At 36.7% G+C, this 15,259-nt stretch overlaps 1 protein-coding gene across 1 annotated transcript; it reads left to right on the top strand.

The window, feature by feature from the left end:
* Positions 1–8,850: 8,850 nt before the first annotated feature.
* On the top strand, positions 8,851–10,015 carry LOC145117159 (CASP-like protein 1). The gene is made up of 3 exons (XM_079053463.1): positions 8,851–9,381; positions 9,471–9,600; positions 9,752–10,015. Exons 1-3 carry the CDS (start codon positions 9,014–9,016, stop codon positions 9,950–9,952), a joined length of 699 nt encoding a protein of 232 aa, XP_078909589.1. The 5' UTR covers positions 8,851–9,013; the 3' UTR covers positions 9,953–10,015.
* The last annotated feature ends 5,244 nt before the right edge of the window (positions 10,016–15,259 follow it).

Genomic DNA, 15,259 nt, shown 5'->3' with positions numbered 1-15,259 from the left:
CCCACAACCAAACAAGGAATAGGAAGTAAGGCAGAAAGCACACATCCAACTGCCTATCGGATATTAATTATATATAACCCTGATGTATACACTAAGGTATTATAGAATTAACCACTAAAGATCCTTTATGTTATACCGGTTTAATGAATTAAACCCTTTTACTGATAAGTTTCTAGTTTAGTTTACTAAATATCTTATCTGAAAAGTATGTTTTGTACTAGAAAATGGTTTACTGAATTTGTATGCTATGACCTGACCCATACCTGTTACTCCCTATGATTTCTTGGTGTATACAGAATATATATATAGCTAAGATCGAATAGATAGTAGATTGTGTGAATCTGCTCTAAGCCCACAACCAAACAAGGAACAGGAAATGAAGCAAAAAGTGCACATCCTACTGCCTGTCGGACCCGATTAACATATATCCCTGATGTATCTACCGAGGAATCATAAAGTTAGCATTATAGGCCCCCTTCTAACTGAATGTACTAAGACTCGACTGTTATGTTTGTCTTTTGTAATGATGTAAGTTTTCCCAAGTTTAAGACTATCTTTACTAGAAAATTGTTTGCATTACCTTTTATGTGAGAAAATCACGATAAGAATGTAATGGGAAAATGAAAGTATTAAATAATGTTGTATAAAGTGACTACTGAAGCACTAACTACCTTAAAAACCAGTTTGTTAATTAAGGTTAAAATGTGATGTGGTTATAACCATGCTGATTGACGAGTGTTTAACACGACGACCTTCTGGCGTTGAAACTGATGTGGCATTTGTCACCCATTGGTCTGCCGGCCAAACTATAGGGAACAATCGGGATGTAGGATTGTCAGTCCCGTATAGATCTATACACACAATGCCCGCTCTCTCTCGAGGAGACTCTGGTTACAAAACATGACATAACAAGTGTATTGCTATGCCGTGAAGTAGTGGTTTCACATTATTGTTATCTTGTTCTTGTTATAGTATGTTCCTCCCTGTACTAGTTATAGTATGTTCCTCCTTGTACTAGTTGTAGTATGTTCCTCCCTGTACTACTTATAGTATGTTCCTCCATGTACTAGTTATAGTATGAACTGAACCCCTAAACTATACATATTATAGTTTACTAGTATGTTTATTTGAACTGTTACTGATTTGTAGAAAAGACTCATTTATCTACTGAGTTATGTTTGTACTTTAAAAACAGAGTTTATAGACAACAAAGTAACATAACTTTAAAAGAGTTTTTGAATTGATTTGATTACTTATAAAAGCATAAAAAATCCTTTAATGTCATAGTTATCACAGATAAACATTTACACAATAACATTGTCTTCAACTTGTATTCCCCCCCCCCCCCCCCCGTAAAAGCATTTAAAACATTTGAAAGATTGATTATAGGGGTATGAACTCACCTTATGTCGGTGATTCAATTGAAGATTTACGTAAGGATGAGAAGTTCCACGAATGAATTTCTGAGGCACAAACGAGTCCTAAATGACATATAATGGCATATATAAGCATGTAATTAATGTTTAAAACAACTAACATGCAAGGAAACAACTTTAGGGACAAGGAAACACTTGGAATGAAGTGTTACAATCACATGTGATTGACTAAAGGGAGTTTACGACCAAAGGAATGTGTGTTCACGACCACACTTGAGTTTATGGGCAAGGGAGATGAGTTTACATCCAAGGGAGATGATTACGGTTGTAAACACTCCAAAATGATGCATTTTGGATCTTGATTCATGCTTATAAGGTGTCGGTCTTATGAGGATACAAGAGCTTCTAATGGATATCAAGATGATAGAAGAGATACTCACACTTTGGAGGTCTTTAGGGTGTTTACGGCCCAAGAACAAGTGGGTGTTCTTGGTGAAAAGATGAAGATTTGAAGATCTTGAAGCAAAAGTGATGAATTCAAGGATTTGATTCATAGGATTCATATGATTAAGAAGATTAACTAGCAAAATGGATGAATTACTTACGTTTTTGAAGAGAAATGATGGATTCCCTTGATGATACTTGAGAGAGTTTGAGTGTTCTTGATTGAAAGAGGTGAGAAATGAAGAACAAATGAAGGAAAACTATACTTATCATGTGGAGTTCACGACCACCAAGAGTTTACGACCGTAAACTCTAGTTTGCGGTCGTAAACTCCTTGTGATGGAGTTTCCGCCTCGATTGCAACTCAGTGAACATAAGCTGACACAACCCTACACCCAATCCTTAAGTGTACTAGTGCTTAGAACACTCAAACAGACCTCTATCAATGCTAAAAGCTACCAGAAACAAGTATGACATTTGATTGGATTGATTGGCTTTACCATATAGATATTTCGGGTTGTCACAGATAAGTATCCATATTTGAAAACCTTCTAATTTGAAATTTAGAAAGGAAACAAGAAACCTTAATCTGACATGACACGTCGTGCCATGAGGGAGTCGGGACGCGCCTTCGATTAGCAAGTTTCTTTAGTTTTAAATGTTTACTTTTTTTTCCAATTCCAAACAAGTTTTAACAAATCAATAAGATTAAAGGGTGCTAGTAATTATGAACAATGACTCTTATACCACTGTTGGGAGTTTTATGCATCTAAACACACAATCATGCGTGGCGATAACATAAAAATAATCTTATGTGTTCATGCACCCTAAGGATCTCAGTTTCATGCTATTACTGCTACTCTACTAAAACATAAAACGTAAGGAAGATTAACATACCTCTTATGTATTTAATGATCTGCATGCTTGAGACTTGTCCTCCTCGAGGTTGTGTGTATGAGAGGACCCAAAATAGAATCCTTTTAATCATATCACACCTAATGACACCAAATAGTGGAATAAAATAACTAGGAGAAAGGCCAGTTTTACAAACACTAAGAGGTTTACAAATCGTCGCTATAGAGAAAGGAAGAAAGGTGGCGAAAAATTCAAGCCAGGGTGCAAGAAAAAATGAAATTCCTAAGGCCCTATTTATAGTCTTGGATTCCTTCCTAGGTTTTATACTCCATCCCATGTGGGATGGGATAGAAAATTCAAAATTCTCTCTTTTCCAAGACATATTTTGTTCAACCCTAATCCCATAAGGGTTGGAATATTCCTAATCAACCAACTATTGATTAATGAATATTCAACCCTTTAATTAATTAAATTGTTTAATTAATTCCCAAAATATTTTCCAGCTAGTTTCAAATTAATTACTAAACCATAATAATTAATAAACTAATGTATCCTTTCTTTATTCTACACAATTTAGGTCTTGAGGGCAACCCAAAAACACATTGTTACTGTTATAAATATTACCAATAGTTAGTGACCTTGGACACTCTTTCCAATATAGTCGCAGGCTACGACTGAACTGGGATTGGCCTTTTCTCTTTCCTCCGTGTCTCTATCTCAATCACTCTTCTCCTAGCATTTGACTACAGCTCGGCCAAGGTCCGATACTAGGTGTTTACTATGAACTCCCTAATCTTAGTCTTGAGCATACTTAAGTAACGGGTCATCTGCACCTTCTCTGATGTTGCGTACTCAGGGCAACATAGAGCCCTCTCGGTGAACATCTTGGTGATCTCAGTCACCGACTCTCTCGTCTGCTTGAGTGACAGTACTCCAGTTCCAGCGGCCCCCTCTCTACAAGTGGGACATACTTTGTCCAGAACATCTCCGATAATGGCTTCCAAGTCAATGCCACTCACTTCGTAGGAGAAAAGGTATGAGTCTCAAACTTTCACTAATCCTTCGCTCCCAAGCGTAGAAGGTTCAATGCAAATATGACATTCATGTTCTCCGGACTAGAACATGTATAGAAACATCCCTCCACATAAATGATCCACCTCATAGCAACAATCGGGTGCTTGAGCCCGTCGAACTCTAGGGGTTTCACGTTACTAAACTCCCATTATTACATCGATCCACTCCTAGCGGTCTTACAACAATAACAACGACATCAACAATGACGATGGTAGCAAGTGACAACATCATAGAGCTCATCAAACATGACTATCAGTTGGGTCTTGATAGACCCAAACATCTCTTGAATCACCTCTCGGGTGTCTACCGCCACCTTAATGGCAATCACGCTATGGATCTACTCATCACTCAGACCCGGTTCATCATGGTTGATGGCGCCCGAACCGGAACCTCTAGTCATCACCATACTGAAATATACAAAACATTGGGTCAAAATAGGTCGCAATGCTAATACATACTAAGAACTCATCTACTAGTTCCTTGGTAACCTTGCGACCTTTCCTGGACCTTATATGGGTCTTATGCTTTCAGTAGTAATAGCCCATACTATGTTCTACAACTATGTGGTATTTGACTCAAGAAACATCTGAATGCTACAAGTCACCATGCTCGACCACTACTAATTGTAGTAAGACACACTTATACACTCCGAAGAGCCATAATTAAACTTCCTAGATACTCCTACTAGGATTCTTCTCGAAAATGCTCCTCCGCTGCTAGAACTTTCCACTAACCTCATTAATTGCTTCACATATACGAGTCGTATATAATTCAAGATCTAATAGACGGTCGAATAAAATGATTCCACCCCAAGTCCAAATCCAAAAAAGGAACATGAAATAAGGCTAAATTAGGCATTGTAGGGCTATAAATTCTTAATTGTGTATAACTATAAAGCATACACATTGCAGTTAATGATATTAGTTTAATCTCTAAGTAGTGCAAGACAAGCAATCTCTTAGGCTACAAGGTGTCACAAAATCATGAAACTTTATCATGCAATTCTGAGGGGATCCTTAGTATATGAAGTAACATGCATTTCTAACAGTTCATATATCAATATATATATGTATATATATATATATATATATATATATATATATATATATATATATATATATAACAAGTATGTATGTTTTGGGGGATCACTTTCCTTTGATTTTCAACTGACTGTACACATCACATATTCTTCATCATATTTTGAGTTTGGAATCACACGAGTGTTCATCAAATCCCTTAAACCATGACTATGATACAAACTTGTAACGTTCCAAAACCATATTAAAAAATTTCGAATTTTTAAAGATAATAAAAGCCATTTTAATAAAACCAACGATCACCAAATATCTGTTCCACAACATAAATCCAAAATCAGAGTCTCATATTGAAACATCTCTCAAAAATACTAAACACAACTGAAGAGTGTGTACAATCACGCATTTACTTTTCCCCGATCCTCTAAAGTTCTTGAAAAATGTAAATCCATATGCCAATACATAGTGAGCTCTCCAAAAATACCACATACAATAATATACAGACAGATATACATGTAACGAGTCTGTACCAACCCAGCAAGTATCTAGGCTCACAACACTTTAGTTGATCTTGCCATCAAATCGACCCTCGTGAATTTCTTGACTCACAACACTTAATGTTGATCATGTCATCAACTCATCCTATGGGTTTCAGCATAAAGTTGGTCCGCCCGCATCTTGGCCATCCATACAAAGTTGAACGCCTCAGCCTACACATATATTTCAACATATGCATAATACAGATAAACAGACAACTCAACATTACAAACAACGGTCTACAAGTCTACCTACATAACAACATACCAAAGTCAAACCATATCCTAGCGGACTAGGATATATACTGCAATATATAGTATAGTGAGGAAACCCACGATACAGTCGAGCAGCCAAAACTCGCAGAAAAGTAAATGTTGGTACTACGAAACACCTAAAAATTAAATAGAGATCACACCTCAGTTTAGTACCTAAAAACCTCAAGTTGACCAAAAGTCAACCTCGTCAAAAGTCAATGTTCAACAATTAAAGTCAACAGTCAAGTCATCGCGTCACGGCCAACGCCATGGTTGTGTCATGGTGGCTAAATGACAAAATATTGGCGATTAAACCCACCACCACGTCGTCGTCTACACATGACTATATAGTGACCAGAGACCAAAACAACTTAATAGGTTAAGTACTTAACCATTAATCACCAGTGCTTAAAAGCTTAGATATTATTCGTCTAAAGGTCTAAATGGATAAAGTTTCTAACTTTATATATTAAGACATCTTACTAAGTCAATATCTAAAACCCTAAGTCGAAAATGAGTATACCAATTGCATGGACTCAAGGCTAGCACATACAAACACCTTTGTTACAATCAAACAAGTCCTGATGCTAATAAATGCACTAAGATTATTGAGTTCACTCCAACTCGAAGAACATAGAGTTTTGGGGACAAAAAGCTCATAAAATTACCATAAATTACATTTAACGAAATGATGATCAAGTTGGGAGTTTTATACCTTAAATGGGCCAGAAAATTATTGAAAATGTTGGATCTAAGTTTCGCCTTTGCTTCCTTTCTCCAAGAGGAAGCTTCTTGTACACTAAGCTTCACAAAACAAGGTCAAAAGCTCAAAACTCAATAATGGAGGCTAGGATTTAATGAGAATCTTTCTGGAGGAGATGGAGGCAGGGGTTAGGAGAAACCTTAGCCCCATCTTCTTTAAATAGAGCTTAAGATATGATGAGCACATTTTGGCGCCGTATTGCGATCTTTAATGTGGTGACATCGCATTGACACAATAAGCCACCGACCACGCCGCGAGAAGGGCTAAAATACCAAACCCATCCTTTAAACTTAAACATACAAAGCATAAACTCATACATGGATTCGGTGTTACAATACTATGTTTAATATGTGGTTGGTCAGGGTATTATGACTTTATAAATACATTTGAAGAAATAATAAAAATAAATGTTTCTAGCTCACGTGGTAAGGTGTATGGTTTGGGAGTGGGAGGTTAAGAGTTCGAGTCCACCTCCTCATCTTTTGTCCAAAAAAAACAAACTTTTTAATTTGTAAAGGAAGGGCATGCCACATCAGCTGCAACGTTCGACCAACAGTCCATTTGGTGCGCCAACTCACCTGGTAACCTACTAAAAAGGTAAAAAAAAAAATTGTTAGTCATAACAACAACCAGTTTCATGTCCTTTTACGTTAATGAAATTTAATTTAGAACTAGCTCATAAACTGACCCAAAACTTTTGGACTTTTTCTTCAGATTTCCTAAAAAATAAATATTAATAATTCTATGATATTTCCAAAAATCGACCCAAGTATGTTCGGGATCGATTTACACCTAGGTACGATCGTAGGATCATTAGATCCTACGACCATGATCGTGATCGCGATTTAATAGCCATATTCTTTAACTCCTTAAAAGATAGGATGCATTTTTTTGTCGTGTAATCATTTTGACACATAAATGCTTGCATTCACCTCCTAAAACAATTCCAAAGTTTTCTAAAGACGTGAATTGCTCTACAGTCAAAAATATGAAATGCTCAAAAATTAAAAACAACGAAAGATCGAATTCACATAACCTAATTTTGTATAAAGATAGAACTTATGTAATGCATCCAACCATAGTACTAGCAAAGAAAGAACAAAATGTGCTTTGTTGCAATTTGCATCCATGAAACCATTGCATCCAATGACTCGAATATTCGTCAACAGTAATCGCATAACTTCTAATGACTTTCATGTGAACTTCTTTCCGATATATTCAAATACTCATCTAACGCGTCTAGTGTGTTCTCGTATGCTAGTTGACGTATTGTTGAGGTTCATTATGTAAAGCACTTAAACTTCTTTGAATCCTTACATTTCATTTTGTTTGAAAATAGGGATAGTTCATCCCCAAATCACTAACAATATGCATAAGCAAATGTTTGATCATCAAAAACCTTATGCAGATTGCTTGTCACCAAGGGTTGCATTATTTGCATAATATTGCATAATAATGTCAGGTCCTTAGTTTTTTCTATTTGTTCACGATCTTTGTAGACCATACGCTTGGCCGTGTTGGAGCTTGTATTATTCTAAACAAGTGTTTGTGCAATTCAAGATAATGCATAGAAAATATGAAGCTCATGTCATTCCTCATCGGATGAAGATGAATAATAAGGATTTTATTCAATTAAATATTTCATGACAGATGGATTCATTTTTTGTTTTGAAAAGAGTTATAATGGAATTGAAAAATGTTGGAATGGAATCAAAGATTGTTGGAAAGGAATTGGAATGAATTAGTGGTGGTTGATGGTTGTAGTTTATATAGTTGAGTAAAAAGATTAATTTTTATTTTTTTTTTAAAAAAGAGCCATTGAACGTTTATAAGGAGAGAGGGAAAATTTTCTAGCATTTAGGCAACATGCAATTTCTTCCATTTGACGGTTCCACATGGCCACGAGACGGTGGAGCCAGCGGTACCGCCTTGAAACCACCGGCTTAAACGGACGACTCCATCCACCTAAAAGAGTTTTAGCTTTAAATAGGCAATAAATTTAATATACTAAGACAGTCTTAACTTTTAATAGGCATAAAATTAATATAATATTTGCATCAATAATTGATAACATATAATAGTTATGCTTTTGTCCATTTTGCTAATTATATGTTAATTATAAGATTAGTTATATGTTAATTATAAGATTGTAGTAACTATTAAATCAACGAACTAATATTTGAACTCTAGTGATAGATTTTTAGAATATTATTTTGAACTTTTAGATAGTGACATTTCCATTATGTGTTGTTCAATGATAATATTACCTGCTTTTTTTTTTTTCATTTTGATGAATTTATTTTAATATTTATACTTTTTCCGTGAACCGCCCTCATAAAACTCATTTAATTACAAAACATGGTTAATTAGATACTCTTAACTCTTTACTAGATATGACGCATTTTTTTTTTGTCTTGTAATCGGTTTGACATAAAGGCTTGCGTTCACCTTCCAAAACTCTTTAGTAGATATGACGCATGTTTTTTCTTGTAATCGATTGACATATAATTATATAAAGGCTTGCGTTCACCTTCCAAAGCACTTTCAATACTTTCCAAAACCATGAATTGCTCTATAGTCAAAAAGATCAAACGTTTTCGAAAGTCAAGAAACGACGAAAGATCAAATGCTCGATCAGGACCTAATATTGCTGTATAAAAGTAGAATCCTGCCTATATGCCCATACATGCATCCACCCACAGTACTAGCTTGAAAAGAAAGAACAAACTGTGCTTTGCTGTAATCTGCATCTCCGAAACCATGGTATCCAATGACTCCACTATTCCTCAACATGCCCATGCCGCCGTTAGTATGGAGGTACCACTAAAGACATCAGCATCACCACCGGAGTACAGTTGTACTAGACGCGGAGGTGGTTCCAAGAAGCATGCAGTTATTAATTTGTTCTCTAGGGCGGTGATATTTGCATCTGCCGTGGCTGGGATAATTCTTCTGATAACTTCTAAACAAACGAAGCTTATTACGATTGCACCTGGGGTGGCAATATCCAAGGATGCAAAATTCAGTCACTCCGATGCTCACAGGTAAAAACATCATACTTCCACCACTATAACTATTGCCACAAATGGGATTTATTGTGGAACACGATATTTACAATCTTGTTATGATGCAGATACCTTCTGGCAGCGCTATGTACGGCTGCTTTGTACAGCATCATCACTGGTTTATTATCAGTTTTGGCGCTCATGAAGCAAGGAGGAATCTCATCAAAGCAAAAATTTCATTTTTTGATACTCCATTCGGTAAGCTCTTGCACCAGACTAATTTGTTTAATTAATTATGCGTCTTTGCTTCATCCAAATATCAGCAATGCAAAATAAATTTAGGTGAACAATAGATTTTTTTATCTATGAAAAGGATACTAACTTATAATTCAAAACGCATATGGCACAGCTGCTATTAGGTATCATGGCTGCAGCAACTGGAGCATCTGGAGGTGTATCGTACATTGGATTCAAAGGAAACTCTCATAGCAGATGGAACAAGATCTGTAATATGTACAATTCTTACTGCATGCACGTCGGAGCCTCTATTTTTTTTATCATTCATATCCTCCATAACACTTCTACTGTTGGTTTGGATCAACGTTTATGAAATTTCCAAGAAGATCGCCAGGCGATAGTTTGCTTGATATCAGAAATATTTTCGAAGTACAAGTTTCATGTTATTCATATTTTTAGTGTAAGTTTTCTATGCACGTGTTTTACTTCGTGTTTGTGCTTGTGACATTTGTGATTGATAAAGATAACATTAAAGTTATAGTTGATTTTGTAATATTTCAAATCATTGGGTGTCATACACATGTGAACGTACCGAGCTTAACTATTACGGTACAATTTAATTAAAGCTTATGTGAACGTCATCTTTTAATGTCTAGACAGGACGATTAATTTGTAATGGTGCTAAATGGAGCCTATTTAAGTATTAAATGGACATATGCGTGGGTTACAAACAATGTGTAAGGAGTTGTATATTATCATGTCATCATTCTTGTGTCATGCAACTTTGGTATTCAATAAGTTTAATTGATTACCACATCTTTACGACAATTAGACAAATCTGATACGTAATTTTGTTTGTTTGTATATTAAGCATCTCCAATGCATTCAAGTTCAATGAATTGTCACATAAACATTCCACTAACTATACCACTTTATATATTAAACTTTACATTTCATTAAATTCTTAAAAATTCACTAGATTGCCACATCCACGTTTTATTATATTTTTTTATAAATAATATTAATAAATAAAACTAGAGTATCACATTAATTAAAAATTCAAAGTTACAATTACGACCGAAATCAAGGATTTCGGTGAAAGCTAAACCGAAAACCCTCATCAACATTTCAAATCATTCTCGGTAATAATTCCTTATATAAATTAAGTGTTGTCTAATACTTTAAGTAATTATTATCGCTAAATAATATTAGGATACCGTTCCTTCCACGTACGCTAGCCCGAGGATCATCTCTACAAGTTCCACTATCCATATTCGAACAAACACTAGAGGTGAGTTCATACCCCTATGTTTTCACTATTTTTCTATGTTTTTAGGTGGGGGGGGGGGGAATACAAGTAAAACACAAGGACTTTTGTGTTAATACTCAAACGATTTCAAAACCTTTGCAATTGTTTCAAAACGATTTATCACTGCAACTATTAAAATATATTTACATATATTTTAGCCCTTTCGTAATATGTCGAGCAAAAAGGGAACTTCACTCAACTTTTATTACTACTTTATGCACACAGATAAATCACAAAGGTTTTCAATACATTACAGAACATTACATTTAAACTATAATAGGTATGGTTTGGAACACACTATACTATTTTACAAGTTCAAGAACACTACTCTATTACATCGATTCAAGGATACACTACTAAATAATTATTTAAGTATAATTATTTACATTACAAAGTACACTACTATGAGTTGATACATACAATTTTCAAGTACAAGAGAACACTATTACACTACACGTAAACTAGTAAATACAGGGTTGTGAGGCACTACTTCGGGGTACCCATCTGGGTACCGGTTCTAAATCCTTTACAGTATAACCAGAGTCTCCTGGAGGGAGAGCATGAGTTTGTGTATAGATCAATACGGGACTGACAATCTCACACCTGAACTGCTAACTACAGTTAGTCCGGCAGGCCTGGGGTGACAAACGTCATAACATTCTGACGCATGAAGAACGTCGTAGAGGTCAGTAGGTCATATCAAGCATGGTTATATGAAACTCACAACAGTATAACTAAAACATTTGCTTACGGGATTAACACTACTTCAAGGGTTTTATTCTAATTAATGAAACTACAGTACACTACTTTACATTACAGGTGGTGGTAACCAGACATTCATACCAAGGTTTTCATACAAACACTATTCCAGTACACTAATTTACATTATTGTTGGTGGTATCCAGGCATTCATACAAAGGCTTTCATACAAAACTAGTTATAGTACACTATTTTCTAGTACTGAGTACACTAATTCAGTATACATTTACAAGGAACATACATGACTACATTACATTCACTAAAGAAAATATTGGACTTCTGGAAGTACACTATAACGATCTTCAAGTAACAAGAACAAGCCTTTTTAATCTCAAAAACATACTTATGAACTCACCGTCTTAAATGTTGATACACATTCAAAATCACTTGTGTTCTCAGGGAACCGGTAAGACAGGTACACCCGCAGGTTTTGAGAAGACGGAGCTTTTAGAGTGGCGTCTTTTATACTTTTGTTATACATTTTGATGTCATACAAACTATATATCGAACAGATTTAAATACTTTACTTTATCAATGTAATGGTTATGTTTTCTTTGATTACTATTATACAACTGTTGTGATATTGTACATGACGTCCTCCGCTCCCGAACGTTTCCGTCGTTCCGGTTTGGGGGTGTGACAGATTGGTATCAGAGCATTGTTTATAGTGAACTAAGTATATCAAACCATACATGATATACAACTATAAACACTATGGGGCCAAAGCGCTCTGAAATAAAAGTATACTTTTAAAATCTAAGTATTTTATAGGAAGTACACAAGTATATGTACATACCACAAACAGTATCGCAAGAAGAACAAAACAAAAGTATTTAGATGTTGTATACTACGGTTAAACCTGAATAGTTATGTAATCATATCTGAGATAAATATAGCCTGATCAACTATGTTTATTTGAGATACGACCAACATGTGTTTGGCAATGATAGTGGTGTTACAACAAGTCTAAAACTTACCAAACTCTATACAAAGGAAACAATAGAACCGGACATACAATTAAAATACAATAGGAGTATTTTATAGCACTATAACACTAGAGCCAAACACGTGAAAACAAAGAACTCTTACTGATAGATCTATAATTGCTAAGTGTATACATATAAGTTATATATAAGTAAGATTTTATAGACTCGGAATAGGTGGTTTAGCTTTACTTCCTGTTAACTTGTTTGGTTGTGAACTTAGAGTAAGATCACTTAATCGAAGGTCTATTTGGTTTTAGTTAGATATAATTTTTGTACACTATGTGATTATAAGGGGGATCAGGCACAAAACACATTATACAAATTCATTCCAAGTGTTGCTATTAATTTCATGGCGATTGTTTACTTGTATTAGTAGACTTCCACTGTAAATCGCTTAATAGAACACTATAACTGTCAGGATAAGATATACCTTGTTCAGTATCACCTGATTCATGACCACTATAGAGGACTTATCAACATTCTCTTAAATCATTTTAGAGAAAGATGGCTCCAAAGAAGTCCAACAGGAAGAAAAACAACACTTCGACGAATCCACCACCGCCACCACCTCCTCAATACGACCCTGTTGTCTTCCAAGCAGCAGTAACCACCGTTGTGGCTGCCGCCATATCGCAGATCAATGCAAGAGGCACTAGCGGATCGGGTAGTGGTGCCAATCCTCTTAACCTCGGAGATAGCCAAGAACACCCGAGAGAGTGTTCCTATAAGGATTTCACGAACGCTAAAGCCAAATCTTTCAATGGAACTGGAGGTGTCATTGCCTTAACCTGTTGGTTTGAGAAGACCGAATCAATATTCGAAATTTGTGCGTGTCCTGAACCCAGCAAAGTGAAATTTGCATCGTACACTTTCACAGATCGAGCCCTCACTTAGTGGAACAGCCAAATCAAATCCCTGACTCTCCCGATAGCCAATGCTAGGAGTTAGGACGATTTGAAGGAACTAATGTTAGTTGAATACTTCCCGCAGGGTGAAATGCAAAAACTAAAGCAGGAGCTCTTGAATCTGAAGATGAAGGACTCTGATTTCGCTGCTTACATTGCTAGGTTCAGTAACCTGGCTCTTCTGTGTCCCGGGATGGTCACCCCGGAGAGCAAGAAGGTTGAAAGATACATATGGGGATTGACACCCCAACTCAAGGGAATGTCTTAGCTGCCAAACCACTCACTTTTGATAGTGTCAAGCGTCAGGCACAGACCTTGGTGGATCATGGGGATCGCCACAACCCCATGACTGTCATCCCTGAACAACCCAAAGAGGGTGGAAATAAGAAGAAGTTCTGGAACAATCGGAAAGGCCAATCTTCGCAAGAGCCCTCCAAGAAACATCAAACAGTGGCAGTCCATGCTGCTACCATTCCTGCTGCTGTTCCCACTACTCAAACACTTACCAGTCGATATGCTGGAACCCTCCCGAGCTGTGACAAATGCAATTTCCATCATCATGGACCTTGTCGGGAAGTGCAATGCACTAGCTGTAACAGAAAAGGGCATACAACCCGTTTCTCCAAAACACCTGCGCAACCTAATGCTCAGACTCCCAGAGCTGGAGTAAGCCAAGCCTGTTATGGGTGTGGTGAAAATGAGCACTACAAGAGGAATTTCCCTAAGGCAAGAAATGCTTGTAACACAGGGAGAGTGCTAGCAATGGGCCATGAGGAAGCAGTAGCAGATCCCACCGTAGTCACGGGTACATTCCTCCTCGACAACTCTTATGCATGCATTCTCTTTGATATTGGTGCGGAGAGGAGTTTTGTTAGTCATAATTTCAAACACTTACTCAAACACAAACCACAAACACTAAATGAAACATTCACCGTGGAGATGGCTAACGGGAAGAAAGAAAGCACTACCGACATATTCATAGACTGTACCCTCACTCTAAACGACCACTCTTTCTCAATTGACCTTATGCCGGTCTCCATAAAAATCTTTGACGTCATTATCGGCATGGATTGGTTAAGTCCTAACCATGATGATATCCTTTGCTATGAAAAAGCCATTCGTCTCAATCTGCCAAATGGCGAAGCCCTCGTTATCTACGATGACAAACTCAGCACGAATCTTCGCATCATCTCGTGCATCAAAGCCCAAATGTACCTAGGAAAGGAGCGTCACGCATTCCTAGCTCATGTAGTTAATGAAAAACAAGAATTCAAAGACCTCGAGAGCATCCCCGAAGTCTGTAATTTCCCTGATATCTTCCCTGAAGATCTTCCACGAGTTCCTCCTGAACGCCAAGTCGAGTTCTGAATCGAATTGATTCCTGGAGCTACCCCCACAGCCAAATCCCCGTATCGTCTAGTGCCAGCTGAGATGCAGGAACTATCCATCCAATTAAATGAACTGCTCAGTAAGGGATTCATAAGACCGATCTCTTCACCTTGGGAAGCACCGGTCTTATTTGTGAAAAAGAAAGACGGATCGTTTCGCATGTGCATAGAATACTGCGAGCTGAACAAGCTCACTATTAAAAACCGATACCCTCTCCCGCGAACAGATGACCTCTTCGATCAACTCCAAGGAGCCAGCTACTTTTCAAAGATAGACCTGAGATCGAGGTATCACCAGTTATGAGTCTATGAGGATGATGTTCCCAAAACATC

The sequence above is a fragment of the Lactuca virosa genome, chromosome 5, assembly GCF_052849685.1.
Source record: "Lactuca virosa cultivar CGN04683 chromosome 5, Lactuca_virosa_CGN04683_v6, whole genome shotgun sequence".
NCBI lineage: Eukaryota > Viridiplantae > Streptophyta > Magnoliopsida > Asterales > Asteraceae > Lactuca > Lactuca virosa.
The sequence above is the reverse complement of the archived record's forward strand: the minus strand, read 5'-3'. Positions and strand labels throughout refer to the sequence as shown.

Coding starts and splice junctions, on each gene's coding strand:
- LOC145117159 (XM_079053463.1), top strand. CDS start 9,014: ATGCCCATACATGCATCCACCCACAGTACTAGCTTGAAAAGAAAGAAC. Junction 9,382..9,470: donor AGTCACTCCGATGCTCACAG/GTAAAAACATCA, acceptor GTTATGATGCAG/ATACCTTCTGGCAGCGCTAT. Junction 9,601..9,751: donor ATTTTTTGATACTCCATTCG/GTAAGCTCTTGC, acceptor CATATGGCACAG/CTGCTATTAGGTATCATGGC.